This window comes from Stegostoma tigrinum, chromosome 13, assembly GCF_030684315.1.
Source record: "Stegostoma tigrinum isolate sSteTig4 chromosome 13, sSteTig4.hap1, whole genome shotgun sequence".
Lineage (NCBI taxonomy): Eukaryota > Metazoa > Chordata > Chondrichthyes > Orectolobiformes > Stegostomatidae > Stegostoma > Stegostoma tigrinum.
In genome coordinates, this window is record NC_081366.1 from 67,282,491 (window position 1) to 67,299,722 (window position 17,232).

Here is a 17,232-nt window from a genome sequence, read left to right on the forward strand (position 1 = left end):
AATCATATGCAAGAAATGATTACAAACAGAATGACACATTAGTACGTCTGACAACTGCAACAGTGTTATATTGTTTCACCATATGCACAAGTTGGATGTTATCATACCAGTTCAGGGGTTTAACTGGATGGTTAGACTAAGAGGTGTTGAATGGTTTCCTCATCTCCATTCATCTATTGAAATGAATAAAACAATCGTCTTGATTCTGCAATAAAAATAACTGAGGACTCAAAGGGCTCAATATTATTATCCAATAAGCTGGCAAAAACTTTCAGCAACCCCACATGACAGTTAAACTGTAATTCAGGCAGCTGCTGTCTGAATCTGGCTGCCACTTGCATTATACAGCTATGGTACATAGCTGAGAGACCATAAGACTGTAAGACCGTAAGACATAGAAGCAGAATTAGGTTTTCCATCCCATCAAGTCTGCCTCACCATTTGATTATGGCTGATATGTTTCTCAACCTCATCCCCCTGTCTTCTCCCATAACTCCTGATCCCTTACCAATCAAGGACCTATTATGGTTTTAAATATACTCAATGACTTGGCCTTTGCAGCCCTCCATAGCAATGAGTTCTACAGATTAAATCACCCCTAGCTGAAGAAATTCCTCCTCATTTGAGTTCTAAAGGATGTCTCTTCGGTCTGAGGCTGTGCCCTCATGTCTGTGCCTCTCCTACTGGAGAAACATCATACAAGTACATTACATGTGAATTTACCATTACAAACTTTCATGCGCCCACTCATCAGACAAAGACAAAGCTCATCATTCCATTAAAAGTACCCCTTTTGTAATATCAGATGACAAACAACTTCTCAGGTACTGAGGGTTCACTTTAATAAATGTGAAATTTAAAACAAATCTAAAAATTAAAATGCTGAAAAGATTTGACACTTTGTTTCAGTTTCTTTCATGTTTCAAACGTTTTTTGTCATTTTTCTTTATTATTCTTTTTGAATCTTATTTGATTTTGAATATTCTAGCTGACACTGGCTGCACTATTCTTTAATGTTTCTCAAATTTTATTGGTTATAGACAGAGACAGTTGATTGCTCTGCCCCCTCAGACCCCAGATGCACTAGAGGACACTGCACGTCTCAAGTATTTGGCAGACGACAACACCCGGTGCAAAAAAGTCATTAATATATCCATGGGCATTTGCAAATCGAGAATGTTTATTCAACACAGAATTCTGTCCACCATTTTCTGTGCATTCAGAATTACCAAGAAACCAAAAGGTATACTGTGCTTATTCCACTTCTCAGTTGGTTATTAAGCACCAGAGAGCACAAACTGAAGTGCCATCGGAAAGAAGTGATACATATATTGCAAGAAAAATAATAATTTTTGTTGCACTTAGCCTTCACATTAGCTCCCTGAATGCACCAGCATTCTTATGGGGATGTTTGCTGGTACCATGTGAATGGGTTTAAACCAACTTGCTGCGGGGTGGGATCTAGACTCGGGGGGAGGGGAGGGAAGTGGGGGAAAAAGGGAAAAAAGGGAATGGCCAAAATGAGAATTGACAGCAAGTGAGTCAGGAAGGTACATTATGGGCCAATTAAGGCACAAGGAAGTTGAGCAAGCTTAGATAAAATTCATTTTACTGTTAGGAGTCTGATGAGCAAGGCAGATGAATTGAGGGCATAAATTGGAATACAAAGGCGTTTTGTCACTGAGACACTATTGAGAGGTGGACAGCACTGGCAGCTCAATTTTCCAGGCAAAACAGGGAAGGAAGTTCCAGAGGAGGTGGTGTTGTAATATCGATTAGGAATGTATTACAACAGTAAGGACGGAGGACATCGAAGAAGTTTCCTCAAATGAAACCAAATGGGTAGAACTAAAACCCAAGAAGTAGTAATCACATTCTGGATGTGTGCTATTGGTCCCCTAACATCTGAGAGAAATAGAAAAGTAGATATGTAGACAAATTTCAGGCAAGTGTAAAAGTGATAGGGTAGTGATAGAAGGGGATTTCAACTTCCCCAATGTTAATTGGCATAGTCATCATGTGAAAGGTTTAGAGGGAGCAGTACATAGAAGGCACTACACAAGAGAGGGACTAGTTCTGGGCTTAATTTTAGGTAACAAGCTGGGCAAGTTGTTGAATTATCAATGGGGGAGCATTTGGCAGACAGCGATCATAATTCTGCAAAAATCAAGATCGTTATAGAAAAGGGCAAGGATGGGCCTGGAATCAAAGTTCACAACTGTGGGAAGGCTGATTTTCATAAGATTATATATGATTTGGTCAAAGTGGACTGGGAGCAGATACTTTCAAGTAAATCACCCATAACAATAGGATGCATTCAAGTAGGATAAGAGGAGTTTAGGGAAAATTTGTTCCAATAAATTAAAAAAGGATGGGGCCATCAAATCCTATAAACCCTGGATATCAAACAATATAAGGTTTTTGATTTGCTCACCGAGCTGGCTTGTCTTTGTTCAGACGTTTTGTCACCATGCTAGGTGACATCATCAGTGGTGCCTCCGATGAAGCGGTATTATCCTACTCTCTTTGGTATTTATATTGTCTGGTCTGTAATAGTGAGTAGTGTCATTTTTGGTTTTATCTGCACAGTTTTGTACATGGGATCCAATTCTATATGTTTGTTGATTGAAGTATGGGTGGAGAACCGTGTATCAAGGAACTCCTGTGCGTGCCTATATTTGGCTTGGGCTACAATGGTTACCTTGTCCCTCGATTGAATATACCAATATTATGGAGAGTTCATTGTGCCATTTTGCTGCTAGCTGATGTTCATGTATTCTGATGGCTAGTTTCCTTCCTGTTTGTCTGATGTAGTGTTTGTGGCAGTCATTGTATGGTATTTTGTAAGTCATGTTGGTTCTGCATGGTGTGGGAGTGGGGTCTTTATTCCTTGTAAGTGTTCTTTATTAGAGTGGCTATGAGCTTGAGGACCACTATGATTCCTAGTGGTCTTAGGAGTCTTGTTATCAGTTCTGCTATGTTCTTGATGTAGGGCAGTGAGGCCAGTATGTTAGGGCGTACTGTGTCCTCCTGTTGTTGTCTGTGTTGTAGGCATCTGTGGATGAAGTTGTGGGGTTTTCTGTTTAAAGCGAGGATCTTGTATCAGTGTTCTTCCTCTTTCCTGCATAGTTCTGGAGTGTTGCAGCGTGTCCTCGCCCATTTAAACACAGTGTCAACAGTGTTTGTTTCCTTTGTATATCTGACCATTAACCATTGAGCATTATCTGACCACTGCCCTACATCAAGAACATATCAGAACTGATAACAAGACTCCCAAGACCACTAGACATCATGGTGATCCACAAGCCCATAGCCACTTTATGACAAACACTTGGTTCACAAAGTTGGGGTGGTTGCTGTGGAAGTTGAGGATTTGATCCGTATGGGTTGCTTTGGTATCCTTTGTCGTCACAGCTTTATTCATATCAATCGACATCACACTAGCCAAAGAAACAGTGGCCACATTACTAGAGGAAACAGCAATGCAGACCAGCAACTCCATCAGCAAGGACAATATAGTTAAATTACTAGACCTCTGCTTTACCACACACTTCGTCTTTAATGGTCAGATATACAAACATATCAATGGTACACCAATGAGGTCGCCCATCTCCGGTCTCATTGCAGAAGCCGTCACGGAAAGGCTAGAACAGACCAAACTCCCCTGCATTGAACCTAAACCGTGGATCCGGTATGTAGACAACACATTTGTCATTATTAAACACAACAAACTAGAAGACACCCACCACCTCATCAACAGCATATTCACAGGGATTAGATTCACAAGGGAAGACAAAAACCTCAGTCAACTTCTGTTTCTGGATGTCAAAGCAGAGTGATTGATGAATGGGGAGTTCCAAATGACAAAAAAAAATCCATACGGATCAAATCCTCAACTTCCACAAACAAAGCTGCATTAAGACACTGTTTAAAATGGGCCAGGACACACTGCAGCACTCCAGAACTATGCAGGAAAGCGGAAGAACACTGATACAAGACCCTCACTTTAAACTGATCTCTCCGCAACTTCGTCCACAGATGCCTACCAAACAGACAACAATAGGAGGACACAGTACGGCCTACCATACTGGCCACACTGCCCTACATCAAGAACTTATCAGTTCTGATAACAAGACTCCCAAGACCACTAGGAATCATGGTGGTCCACAAACCCATAGCCACTTTATGACAAACACTTACAAAAGGATTAAAACCCTTACTCCCAAAACATGTAAAACCATTGTGGTTTATAAAATACCATACATCGACTGCCACAAACATTACATCAGACAAACAGGAAAAACTAGCCATCAGAATATATGAACACCAGCTAGTAGCAAAATGGCACGATGAACTCTCCTTAATATTGGTACATTTAGACAATGAAGGCCATCAATTTAACTGGGACAAGGTAACCATTGTAGCCCCAGCCAAACAGACACACACAGGGAGTCCTACAGACTTGGTTCTCTCCCGTAAAGTAAATCAACAAACACAGAGTTGGACCCCATATACAAACCCATACAGATCAAAATCAGAAATGACACTACTCACCATAACAGACCAAACAGTACAAGTTGCAAGCTTGAGTAGAATGACATTGCTTCATCGGAGGCTCCAGTGATGGTGTCACCTAAATGTGATGAAACGCCTGAACAAAAACAAGCCAGCATGGCAAGCAAGTCAATAAACTCATCCACAGCCTGAGCTATAGATCTTTGCCAAAACTTTAATCAAAGAATATACAGCATTTAGAGAAAAAGGGAGGCTTCAGCAGATGCTGAGGGGTCAAAATAGCAGCAGCCCTAGAGGAGTATAGAATGTGCATGAGGGACATTAAAAAGATTAGGAGAGTTAAAAGAGGATAAGAAAGTATACTGGCAGGTAAAATAAAGAAAACTCCTAGTTATTTTACAGGTACATTAAAAATAATAAACAAAGGCAAGAACAGGGCCCTTTAAGGACCACAATGGTAATTTATATGTGTAGCCAGATAATGTAGGTAAAGTTCTAAATGAATACTTTTGGTCAGCTTTCCTGGTAAGAGTGGCAATGTTGGTATAGAAACCCCAAAGAAGGTTTGTGATGCAGTTAAAGAAGTTAGCATAGATACAGTTTAAGTTCTGAATGGTCTGGCAAGTTTAAAAATACACAAAATTCAGGGCCAGATGAAATGTCCTCCAGGGTGCTGGTTGAAATAAGTAAGGAAATAGTAGGGATGCTTGCAAAAACTTTCAATTCCTCATTGGCCACAGGAAAAGTGCTGGAGGATGGCCAATGTAGTACCATCACTTAAGAAAGAAGCAAAAAAAATAAAAGACACAGTGATGTATAGATAAGGTAACGCTTTTTCTATTTTCACATTTCTTTATATATATATCGTGTGATTGCCAAAAACATTTTGGTTCCTTTTACATTTATCTAAGTTAAGTTTAATAATGTCAGGAGATCTCACACCCATGTTGTGCTCCTCTTGCTCAATGTGGGAGCTCAGGGACAGGGCTGATGTCCCTGACTCCTTCTCGTGCAGGAAGTGTGTCCAGCTGCAGCCCTTGTTAGACTGCATGATGGCTCCGGAGCTGTGGATGGACTCACTTTGGAGCATATACGATGCTGAGGGGGTCGTGGATAGCACGTTTAGCAATTTGGTCACACCGCAGATTAGGATTGCTGAGGGAGATAGCGAATGGGTGACCACAGGAAGAGCAGGAAGGCAGTGCAGGTGTCCCCTGCGGTCATCTCCCTCCAAAACAGGTATTCCATTTTGGATACTGTTGGGGGAGATGGCTCACCAGGGGAAGGCAGCAGTAGCCAGGTTCATGGCACCGTGGCTGGCTCTGCTGTACAGAAGGGTGGGAAAAAAAGTGGAAGGGTGATGTCATTGGGGATTCAATTGTAAGGGGAGTAGATAGGCGGTTGTGCGGTCAAAAACAGGACTCCCGAATGGTATGTTGCCTCCCAGGTGTACAGGTCAGGGAGGTCTCCGATCGGCTGCAGAATATTCTGAAGGAGGAGGGTGAACAGCCAGTTGTCGTGGTGCATATAGGCACCAATGATATAGGCAGAAAACGGGATGAGGTCCTACAAGCAGAATTTAGGGAGTTAGGAGCCATGTTAAAAAGTAGGACCTCAAAAGGTAGTAATCTCAGGATTGCTACCAGTGCCACATGCTAGTCAGTGCAGAAATGAAAGAATAGCCAGGATGAATGCGTGGCTTGAGAGATGGTGTAGGAGGGAGGGGTTCAGATTTTTGGGACATTGGAACCAGTTCTGGGGAAGGTGGGACTACTACAAATTGGACGGTCTACACCTGAGCCGTACTGTAACCAATGTCCTTGGGGGTGCTTTTGCTAATGCTGTGGGGGAGGGTTTAAACTAATGTGGCAGGGGGATGGGAACCAAATATTGGACAGAAAAGGAGGTAGTAATGATAGCCTGTAGGGAACTAGATAATGGAGTCAGTGTGACTAAAGGGGATAGTAGTCGGGGAGCAGATGATGAACACAAAGGGACAGGTGGTCTGAGGTGCATTTGTTTTAATGCGAGAAGTGCAGTAGATAAGGCAGATGAGCTTAGGGCTTGGATTGGTACCTGGAAGTATGATGTTATTGCTATTATTGAGACTTGGTTGAGAGAAGGGTATGATTGGCAACTAGTTGTCCCAGGATATCGATGCTTCAGGCGGGGTAGAGAGGGAGGTAAAAGGGGTGGAGGAGTTGTAGTACTGGTCAAAGATGATATCACAGCCGTACTGAAGGACGGCCCCATGGAGGACTCAAGCAGTGAGGCAATATGGGTAGAACTTAGAAATAGGAAGGATGCAGTAAGAATGTTGGGGCTGTACTACAGGCCTCCCAACAGTGAGCGTGAGATAGAGGTACAAATATGTGAACAGATAATGGAAAGGTGTAGGAGAAACAGGGTGGTGGTGATGGGAGATTTTAATTTTCCCAACATTGACTGGGATTTACTCAGTGTTATGGGTCAAGATGGAGCAGAATTTGTAAGGTGTGTCCAGGAGGGTTTTCTAGAGCAGTATGTATGTAGTCCAACTTGGGAAGGGGAGATACTGGACCTGGTGTTGGGGAAAGAGCCCGGCCAGGTAGCAGATAGCGAAGGGGACTGTCAGAGATTACAGCAGAATATAGATAGACTGGAGAGTTGGGCAGATAAATGGCAGATGGAGTTCAATCCGGGCAAATGCATTTTGAGATGCATTTTGGATGATAAAATTCAAGAGCGAACTATACAGTAAATGGAAACGTCCTTGGGAAAATTGATGAACAGAGAGATCTGGGTGTTCAGGTCCATTGTTCCCTGAAGGTGACAATGCAGGTCAATAGGGTGGTCAAGAAGGCATATGGCATGCTTTCCTTCATTGGACGGGGTATAGAGTATCAGAGTTGGCAGGTCATGTTGCAGTTGTATAGGACTTTGGTTTGGCCACATTTGGAGTACCGTGTACAGTTCTGGTTGCCACATTACTAAAAGGATGTGGATGCTTTGGAGATGGTGCAGAGGAGATTCACCAGGATGTTGCCTGGTATGGAGGGTGCTAGCTATGAAGAGAGGTTGAGTAGATTAGGATTATTTTCATTAGAAAGACGGAGACTGAGGGGGGACCTGATTGAGGTCTACAAAATCATGAGGGGTATAGACAGGGTGAATAGCAAAAAGCTCTTTCCCCAGAGTGGGGGACTCAATTACTAGGGGCCATGAGTTCAAAGTGAGAGGAGGAATATTTAAGGGAGATATGCGTGGAAAGTTCTTTACACAGAGGGTGGTGGGTGCCTGGAACACGTTGCCAGCGGAGGTGGTAGACGCAGACACGTTAGCGTCTTTTAAGATATATTTGGACAGGTACATGGATGGGCAGGGAGCAAATGGACACAGGCCATTAGGAAATAGATGACAGGTTAGACAGAGGATCGTGATCGACGCAGGCTTGGAGGGCCAAAGGGCCTGTTCCTGTGCTGTTATTTTCTTTGTTCTTTGTTGTTTATTCACCAGAAACTATGGGCCAGTCAGTCTAACCTCAGTGGTCAGAAAACTATTGGAAGCAATTCGGAGGGACAGATATATTCTGCAGTTGAAGAGACAGTGATTAATCAAGGACTGTCAGCACGATTTCATTCACGGGAGGTCATGTCCAAACAACTTGACTCAAAGAGGAGACCAGGTGTGTAGATGAAAATCAAAGGGAAGTTAAAAGGTTGTGTGTCTTTTTACCCCATTTTTTTTTTCAAAAAAAGACGTTTTGTTTCCCATTGAAAAATATTGGTGATGGAATGAAACTCTGTTTGACTGACAGTTAAGAACCATCCAATCGAAGAAGTTTGATGTTATCCAAGCCAAAGCTGTATTTTGATTGGCACCACATCCACACGCTCTACTGCTAACACTCAGGAGCCATATAGCATATTACCTGCAAGATGCATTGCAGCAACTCATCAAGGCTCCTTCAACAGCATCTTGCTAATCCATTACCACTTCCATCTCAAAAGACAAGAGCAGCAGATGCATGGGAACATTATCACCTGCAAGTTGCTCTCTAAGCCACTCACCATCCTGGCATGGAAATATATTGCTATTCCTTCTGTGTCACTGGATCAAAATCCTGGAACTTCCTCCACAACAACATTGTGGGTCATCTACCTATAGAAATGGTTCAAGATTACAGCTCAGCACTACCTTCTCAAGGGTACCCAGGGATGGACTAGCAAGGCTGGCCAGCCAGTGACACCCACAGCCTACAAGTGAATTTTAAAAAGTCTGTACTAAAAAAAAATCTGTGCACTTTCGAATTGGTGTGAGAAACTAACAGTAAGTGTGTGGAGGGGCAGGCTGGAGAGGTGAGATGCTGAAGCTCATCAGAACTCCTCCAATTAGAAATAAAGACAGTACACTTGGTGTTGATGGTCTCCTTACCTTCCGAAGCAGTGACACCAATCCACTGGACCAGCTAGAGGGATAGCTTATGCTGACAGAGTTGAATATGTGAACGGCTTCATTAACTGAAGTGTTGGAACGGATTTCATATGGTCTCTGAGAGGGAGGAGGTAAACATTATCTGCAAACATTGCTTTCATAGTCTGAATAGTAACATAATTATTAAATCTCTTAAATATTTCACTATATTTTGAATGGAAGATTTTTAACTTGGTACCCTGAGAGATCTAACTAAGTAAAGGGAAACATTGTGGTTCAAGGAGTCCCTTAGAGAGATCTATCATTTAATTAAATTAGGAATGAAAAGCTCTGCAGCGGCTCAGTATATATAGAACATAGAACAGTCCAGTACAGTACAGACCCTTTGGCCCACGTGGCTGTGCCGAATTTTTACCCTAATCTATCTAACCTCCACCCCTACCTTATACTATCATCCATATGCCTATCTAATAGCTGCTTAAATGCCCTGAATGAGGCCAACTCCACTACCTTCTCCGGCAATGCATTCCATGCCCCTATCACTCTCTGAGTAAAGAATCTACCTCTGATGTCTCCCGTATATCTACCTCCACTCACTTTAAAACCATGTCCCCTTGCAATGGCTACCTCCATCCTAGGAAAAAGTCTCTGGCTGTCCACTCGATCTATACTTCTGATAACTTTATACGCCTGTATTAAGTAACCTCTCATCCTTCTTTGTTCTAAAGAGAAAAGCCCCAGATCTCCCAAAACTTCCTCGTAAGACCGTCCCTCCATTCCAGGAAACATCCTCGTAAATCTCCTCTGCACCTGTTCCAATGCTTGCACATCTTTCCTGTAAATGAGGCAACCAGAACTGGACACAATGTGGCCAAGCCAGGCTTTTGTATAGCTAGAGCATAACTTCATGGCTCTTGAACTCAATCCCTCTATTAATGAAAGCTAACACACCACATGTCTTCTTAACAAGTCTATCCACCTGGGTGGCAGCTTTCAGGGAACTGTGGACAAGAACCCCTAGATCCCTCTGCTCCTCCACACTGCCAAGAATGTTTCCATTAACCCTGTATTCTGCTTTCAAGTTTGTCCCACCAAAATGAATCACCACACACTTTTCAGGGTTAAATTCCATCTGGCACTTCTCAGCCCAGCTCTGCATCCTATCGATGTCCCTTTGTAACCTAGAATAGCTCTCTGCATTGTCCACAACTTGACTCATCTCTGTATCATCTGCAAAATTACTAATCCACCCTTCCACTCCTACATCCAAATCATTTACAAAAATCACAAATAGAAGAGGACTCAGGACAGATTCTTGTGGTACACCACTCGTAACTGAGCACCATGTTGAATATTTTTCATCCGCTACCATCCTTTGACTTCTAAAGGTCAGCCAATTCAGAATCCAATCTGCCACATTTCCCCCTATCCCATGCCTTCTTAGCTTCTATCATGTCACAGAATGAGATTAGTCCATTAAAAATTGGGCAATGCAAGATCTGATCTCAGTCATTGCTAAATTAACTAGTCTCAGCAGTGTGGAGGAAGGTGGGGGAGGGGTAAGGGAAATGACAGTAGTCTCAACATCCTTACATAGTCCAGTGACCTGTGTGAGGGAAAGCACATGTATGTGAACATTAGTTGATTGTTTGATTGAACTTAACTGCTTGTCTGAAGTGCTATAATATAGGTTTCAGAACTTTAATAACAGTTCACTGATTAAATGAATCAACAAAACACAAACATAGATATGGAAAGAAATAGTGATAACTCTGTTAGGCATAAACTATGAAAAGCAAGCACAAATTTATACCGGAATGGAAAGCAATTATCCATGAGTCAGCAAGATTACATAGCCGAAACTGTTTGATGCCTGCTTGATAAATTGGATGCTTTATTGCCAAAAATAGAAAAGGATTGGCCAACAGAGGAATTTATGGAATTAATCATAAAAATTGTGTCTTCGAACAGGCAGTTAAGGCCAAAATGTAATTACGAACAAAGAAGCCACTTCTGATAAGAAGGCAAACTGCAGACTTGCAGTAATATGGATGTGAGTTTGCTTGCTGAGCTGGAAGGTTAGTTTTCAGACGTTCCGTCACTTTTTTTTATTTGAAAAAATATACTTTATTCATAAGATGTACAAAAAATAAAACATATTTATACACCTACCCAGTCATGCAAGCTGCTCCAGGTTACCCGGGGGTACGTACACCAACTAAAGGAAAAAAACAAAGAAGAAAAAAAGAACAAAACAAAGAAAACACCCTGGCAGTCGTCACCCCGCACAGTACCAGTTGCCCCCTGACCAGTTGGGGAAAGAGCCGGCTGGGCCCAGTTACCAGATAGCGACCTTTTTTCTCTTCTGGACGAGGGGTTTCATGCAGTGGTCTTTCCCCACCGCGCCTTGGCAGCGGTTGCCCCAAGCTTTAGTGCGTCCCTCAGCACGTAGTCCTGGACCTTGGAGTGCGCCAGTCTGCAACACTCGGTCGGGGTCAGTTCTTTCAGCTGGCAGACCAGCAAGTTGCAGGCAGACCAAAGAGCGTCTTTCACCGCATTGATGGTCCTCCAGGCGCAGTTGATGTTGGTCTCGGTGTGCGTCCCGGGAAACAGCCCGTAGAGCATGGAGTCCCGCGTCACGGAGCTGCTCGGGACGAACCTCGACAAATATCACTGCATCCCCCTCCAGACCTCCTGCGCATAGGCACACTCCAGAAGGAGATGATTGACAGTCTCGTCCGCCCCGCAGCCACGTCAAGGGCAGCGTGCGGTGGCGCAGAGATTCCGGGCATGCATAAAGGATCTCAATGGCAGAACCCCTCTCACCGCCAGCCAAGCAATGTCCTTGTGCTTGTTTGAAAGTTTTGGCGATGAGGCATTCTGCCAAACAACTTTGGCAGTCTGCGTGGGGAACCACACGACGGGACCCACCTTCTCCTTTTCCCGAAGGGTCTCGAGGATACTACGTGCTGACCACTGCCTGACAGCCTTGTGGTCAAAGGTGTTTCCTTTCAAAAATTTCTCCACGAAGGACCGGTGGTATGGGACGGTCCAACTACTCGGAGCGTTCCGCGGCAACGAGGCCAGGCCCATCCTTCGCAACACCGGGGACAGGTAGAACCTCAGTAAGTAGTGACACTTGGTGTTTGCGTACTGAGGATCTACGCACAGCTTGATGCAGCCGCACACAAAGGTAGCCATCAGGGCGAGGGTGGCATTTGGTACACCCTTTCCCCCATTTTCCAGGTCTTTGTACATGGTGTCCATGCAGACCCGGTCCATCCTCGACCCCCAAATGAAGTGGAAGATGGCCCGGGTGATCGCAGCGGCGCAGGTCCAAGGAATAGGCCAGGTTTGTGCCACATACAACAGTACCGAAAGGCCCTCACACCTGACAACCAGGTTCTTACCCGCGATGGAGGGGGACCGGAGTGTCCACCTGCCCAGCTTCTGCTTCAGTTTGGTGATACGCTCCTCCCAAGTCTTAGTGCACGCCCCAGCTCCACCGAACCAAACACCTAGCACCTTCAGGTAGTCTGTCCTGACGGCGAAGGGGATGAAGGAGCGATCGTCCCAGTTCCCGAAGAACATGACCTCGCTCTTACCCCTATTGACTTTGGCACCCGAGGCCAGTTCAAACTGGCCGCAGATGTCCGACACCTTACTCACCGACCGACGATCGGTTCTTTTTCTCAGGATGGTAGATTGATTTGGAGCCAATCTACTATCCTGAGAAAAAGAACAGGAAATGACATCACCAACACAGGAAATGACATCACCAACGCAAGGAAACCTAAACAGATAAATAGAAAGCGGGACATAACACCAGCGCTTCATCGGAGGCTCACTGTTGATGTTACCTAGAATGGTGACAAAACATCTGGGAACAAACCGGCAAGCTCAGTGAACCAGCTTACATCTGGAACACAATAAAGACCCACTCTCTTGTGGACCGAGAGGAGGAGAGTGCTATCTTGGAGGTGAAAGGAGGACGTCGGGTTGGCTGTGCACCCTTGCAACCAGTGGATCTTAATGCTGGCTTCGGCCTAACGCTGGTTCAGGGGAGCAGCCAACCTGCAATGATGGCTGCGGCAAGTGCTCGTGCCCCAGGTCAGGGGGTCCGGAACACCATCCGTGTTTCTGTTAAGAAGGTGGATGAAGGTGCACCTGTGGACCGCACCTTCTTCGTGAAGAGGGTCCTGTTGGACTGTTGTGGGTTCGCTGCTGCGGACATTTACTGCCTGCAGGATTTCCCCGGAGGAGGTTTTTACGACGTGACCTTCAGGAGTGCCAAGCTTTGTGAGCGCTTCCTGGAGGTTTTTTAGGAGAAAGGAGGTGAGGGCCCCCTCTCTGTATTGACTGCTGTCCCACTGTTTGTGATGCCAGCACAGAGGAGCCGTATGGTGACTGTGCACATGTACAACCCGCATGTGCCAGCAGTTGATGTCCTGACCTTCCTCGGAAGGTATGTGAAGGTGGAAGGGGACCTAACTGACATCGTGGACCCCTTTGGCATCTGGACGAGTAAGAGGCAGGTCAAGGTGACGCTGAGGATGGGCGCAGACGGGAATGTCGCACACCCACCGTCCAGCTTCGCGATCGGCGGGAGCAGGGGCTACCTGACCTATGCAGGGCAACCTAAAGTGTGCCATGCCTGTGGTAGGTCAGGTCACATGGCGGCCGACTGCAAAGCCACCATCTGCAGGAACTGCAGGGAGGAGGGACACCTTGCAAAGGATTGCCCACGAGAGAGAAGCTGCAACCTTTTCGGGGAAGCGGGCCACTTCTATAGGGCATGCCCGCGGCGGGGTACCACCGACGCCCAGGTCGCAGGCAGGGGAAATGCGGGGCCAGCCCCCCCCGAGGAGAGGAAGGCGCCAGGGCCCAGCAAGGATCCCACTAATGTGCACGAGGGCCAGGTCGTGCAGGAGGGCCCAGCCCTGCAGGATGGGCCCGAGGCCAGCAAAGCACCCCTGCAGGCTCCGATCCCCCCCCGACAACCCGGAGCCAATGGAGGCGGCGACAGGCGACCCAGGGGAGTGGACAACAGTCCGGAAAGCGAGGAGGAAGGTGCGTCGATGGGCCCAGGAACCGCAACCATCAGGCGGGAAGAGGCAGCTACAGGGGGGCTATAAGAGCTCCTCTGACGAGGAGGATTCGGAGAGGGCCCACCCGAAGCAGAAGTTAAAGGTCTCGAGGGGGAAGGAAAGCAGCACCCAGCTTCCAGGTGACGGGAGGCGTCCTGAGGCTCCCTCCGACACCCAGTCAAGTGCCGCTGGAGCACTGGAGGGCCCCCCGGAACTTCCAGGCGGGAAGGAGGAAACAGCGCGTCCCCAGCCTGACCCGGAGCTGGACCCTCCTGCCTCCGCACCACTGACGGGGGGATGCCACCCAGAAGGCAGCACGGACGGTTTCCTGAGCCCGGAGAGCGTCCAGCAGTTAGCCCGGGCAATGGGCATGAAGGGACAGATGGAGGGGCTGGACCTTGGACTTGGGGAGGGTACTGCGGTCACTGCTCACAATGGGGGTACGAGTTGCGAGCATTAATGTGCTTCAGCGTCAAGTCAACCGCGAGATGTGTGTCCACGTTGGCCTACCTGACCACCATCAAGGCGGACTTTCTGTTTATGCAGGAGTGCGGGATACCCGCACCTCGGCAGGTATGGGAAATGGTCCGGCGCCTGGACCTGTGGGCCTTCGATCTGGTCGGGGGGTAACGACTGTCATTCCTCGGGCCTGGCTATTCTGCTGCGGAAGCGCGACTTCACCATCTCCCAAGTTCAGGAGGTGGTGGGGGGGCGCCTCCTAGTGGCTGACATCACCTACAGGAACGCTCCCCTGAGGCTGATCAACGTGTACGCCCCAGCGGTACGGAGTGAGCGGTTGGCCGTCCTGCAGCGGCTTCCACCCCTGCTGGCTACGTCCAGGCCGGTCATCCTAGGCGGAGACTTCAACTGCATCATTGATGCAGATGGAAGATCCGGCGTGGGGACAGCGGGTGGGGGGAGTCAACTGGACGTCACGTCCAGATTCCTGATGGGCACGGTGAAGGACGCCAAGCTGCTCAACGTCTTCAGCACCCCTGCAGACGGAGCGCAGCAGAGGTACACCTGGTCGTGGCCAGACGGGTCTATCCGCTCAAGGACAGACTTCCTGTTTGTGTCACGGACGTTCTCGGTCAGGTCCACCGGCGTCGGGCCGGTGTTCTTCTCTGACCACTGCCTCCTGCTGGCCGACTGTCACTTACAGGACGACCAGCCAGCCGGCAAGGGGATGTGGAAGCTCAACCCGACTCTGTTGACCCCAGAGAATGTCGAGGAGCTTAAGAGGGAGTACGCCGGTTGGAGAACCGTGAAACCCCTCTTCGAGTCTCCAGGCGACTGGTGGGAGACAGTGAAGGAGAACATCAAGAGGTTCTTTGTCCTCAAGGGTGTTCAGAAGGCAAGAGAGATGCGGGGAAAGCTGTCGCGACTCAAGAAAAGGGTGCAGAACCTGCTCCTTCTGCAGTTGATGGGGGTCAATGTCACGGAGGACCTCCGCGAGGTGAGGGGCCAGCAAGCCTCGCTCTTCGCCGCGGAGGCCTCCAGGATAATCTTCCGGTCCAGGGTCCGCTCCGTGGAGCAGGATGAGACATGCTCGCGTTTCTTCTTTCAGAAGGTGCACAAAGAGAGCTCTGTGCTTAGCCGGTTGAAGGAGGACGACGGCTCGGTGACGTCGTCTCGGCCCGACATTTTGAGGATCAGCAGATCCTTCTATGCCGGACTGTACGACACGAAACCCACGGACAGCACGGCCTCCGAGTCATTCCTGTCGTCTATCATGGAGGTCTTAGATGACGGCACGAGGGAGTGGCTGGACCGGCCGATATCCCTGGATGAGCTGGCCAGAGCCCTCAAGTCCTTGGAGAGAAATAAGGCACCCGAGAGCGATGGCTTACCGGTCGAGCTGTATTCCGCTTTGTGGGACCTGGTCGGCCAGGACCAGCTGGAGGTCTACCATAGTGCACTTCGGGCAGGGGAAATGTGCAAGTCCATGAGGAAGGGCATCAGCCTCATTTACAAGAGGAAGGGGGAGAGGGAAGAAATTAAGAATTGGTGTCCCATTTCACTCTTGAACATGGACTGCAAAATCCTGGCCAAGATCATAGCCAACCGGGTCAGGTCTGTCCGGGAACCGGTGATTCACCCTGACCAAACCTGTGCTGTGCTGTGCAGGAAGATCACTGAGAGCCTCGTGCTCATCAGGGATACAATTGCCTATGTGCAGGACAGGTGGGTGGATACCTGCGTCATCAGCCTGGACCAGGAGAAGGCCTTCGACAGGGTCTCTCATGCTTACATGAGGGACGTCCTCTCCAAATTGGTGCTCGGGGAGGGCATCTGCAATTGGATCCGGCTGCTCTACACCAACATCGTTAGCGCAGTCTCGATCAACGGGTGGGAATCGGACAGTGTTCCCGTCAGATCTGGAGTCAGGCAGGGCTGCCCGCTCTCTCCTGCCTTGTTCGTGTGCTGTGTGGAGCCCTTCGCCGCATCCATCAGGAAGGACGTGAGCCTGAAGGGCGTGACTATCCCAGGCAGCGGAGGCCTTCAGGTCAAGACCTCCCTGTACATGGACGATGTCGCCGTCTTCTGCACCGATCGTCGGTCAGTGAGTAGGCTGTTGGACATCTGCGGCTAGTTTGAACTGGCCTTGGGTGCCAAAGTCAATAGGGGTAAGAGCGAGGTCATGTTCTTCGGGAACTGGGACGATCGCTCCTTCATCCCCTTCACTGTCAGGACAGACTACCTGAAGATGCTGGGTGTTTGGTTTGGTGGAGCTGGGGCGTGCACTAAAACTTGGGAGGAGCGTATCACCAAATTGAAGCAGAAGCTGGGCAGGTAGACGCTCCGGACCCTCTCCATCGCGGGTAAGAACCTGGTTGTCAAGTGCGAGGGGCTTTCGGTACTGTTGTATGTGGCACAGGCCTGGCCTATTCCCTGGACCTGTGCCATTGCGGTCACCCGGGCCATCTTCCACTTCATTTGGGGGTCGAGGATGGACCGGGTCCGCAGGGACACCATGTACAAAGACCTGGAAAATGGGGGAAAGGGCGTACCAAACGCCACCCTCGCCCTGACGGCTACCTTTGTGTGTGGCTGCATCAAGCTGTGCGTAGATCCTCAGTACGCAAACACCAAGTGTCACTGCTTACTGAGGTTCTACCTGTCCCCGGTGTTGCGAAGGATGGGCCTGGCCTCGTTGCCACGGAACGCTCCGAGTAGTTGGACCGTCCCATACCACCTGTCCTTCGTGGAGAAATTT

At 47.9% G+C, this 17,232-nt stretch overlaps 1 protein-coding gene across 2 annotated transcripts in view; it reads right to left on the reverse strand.

Annotated features, from left to right (window-relative positions):
• Positions 1–17,232, reverse strand: part of LOC125458523 (serine/threonine-protein kinase 32A-like) — a 286,051-nt gene that overhangs the window by 65,824 nt on the left and 202,995 nt on the right. For both annotated transcript variants that reach the window (XM_048543865.1, XM_048543864.1), the window contains exon 8: positions 8,929–9,045. In XM_048543865.1, the coding sequence (XP_048399822.1) occupies positions 8,929–9,045 (117 nt within the window). The remainder of the gene's footprint in view (positions 1–8,928; positions 9,046–17,232) is intronic.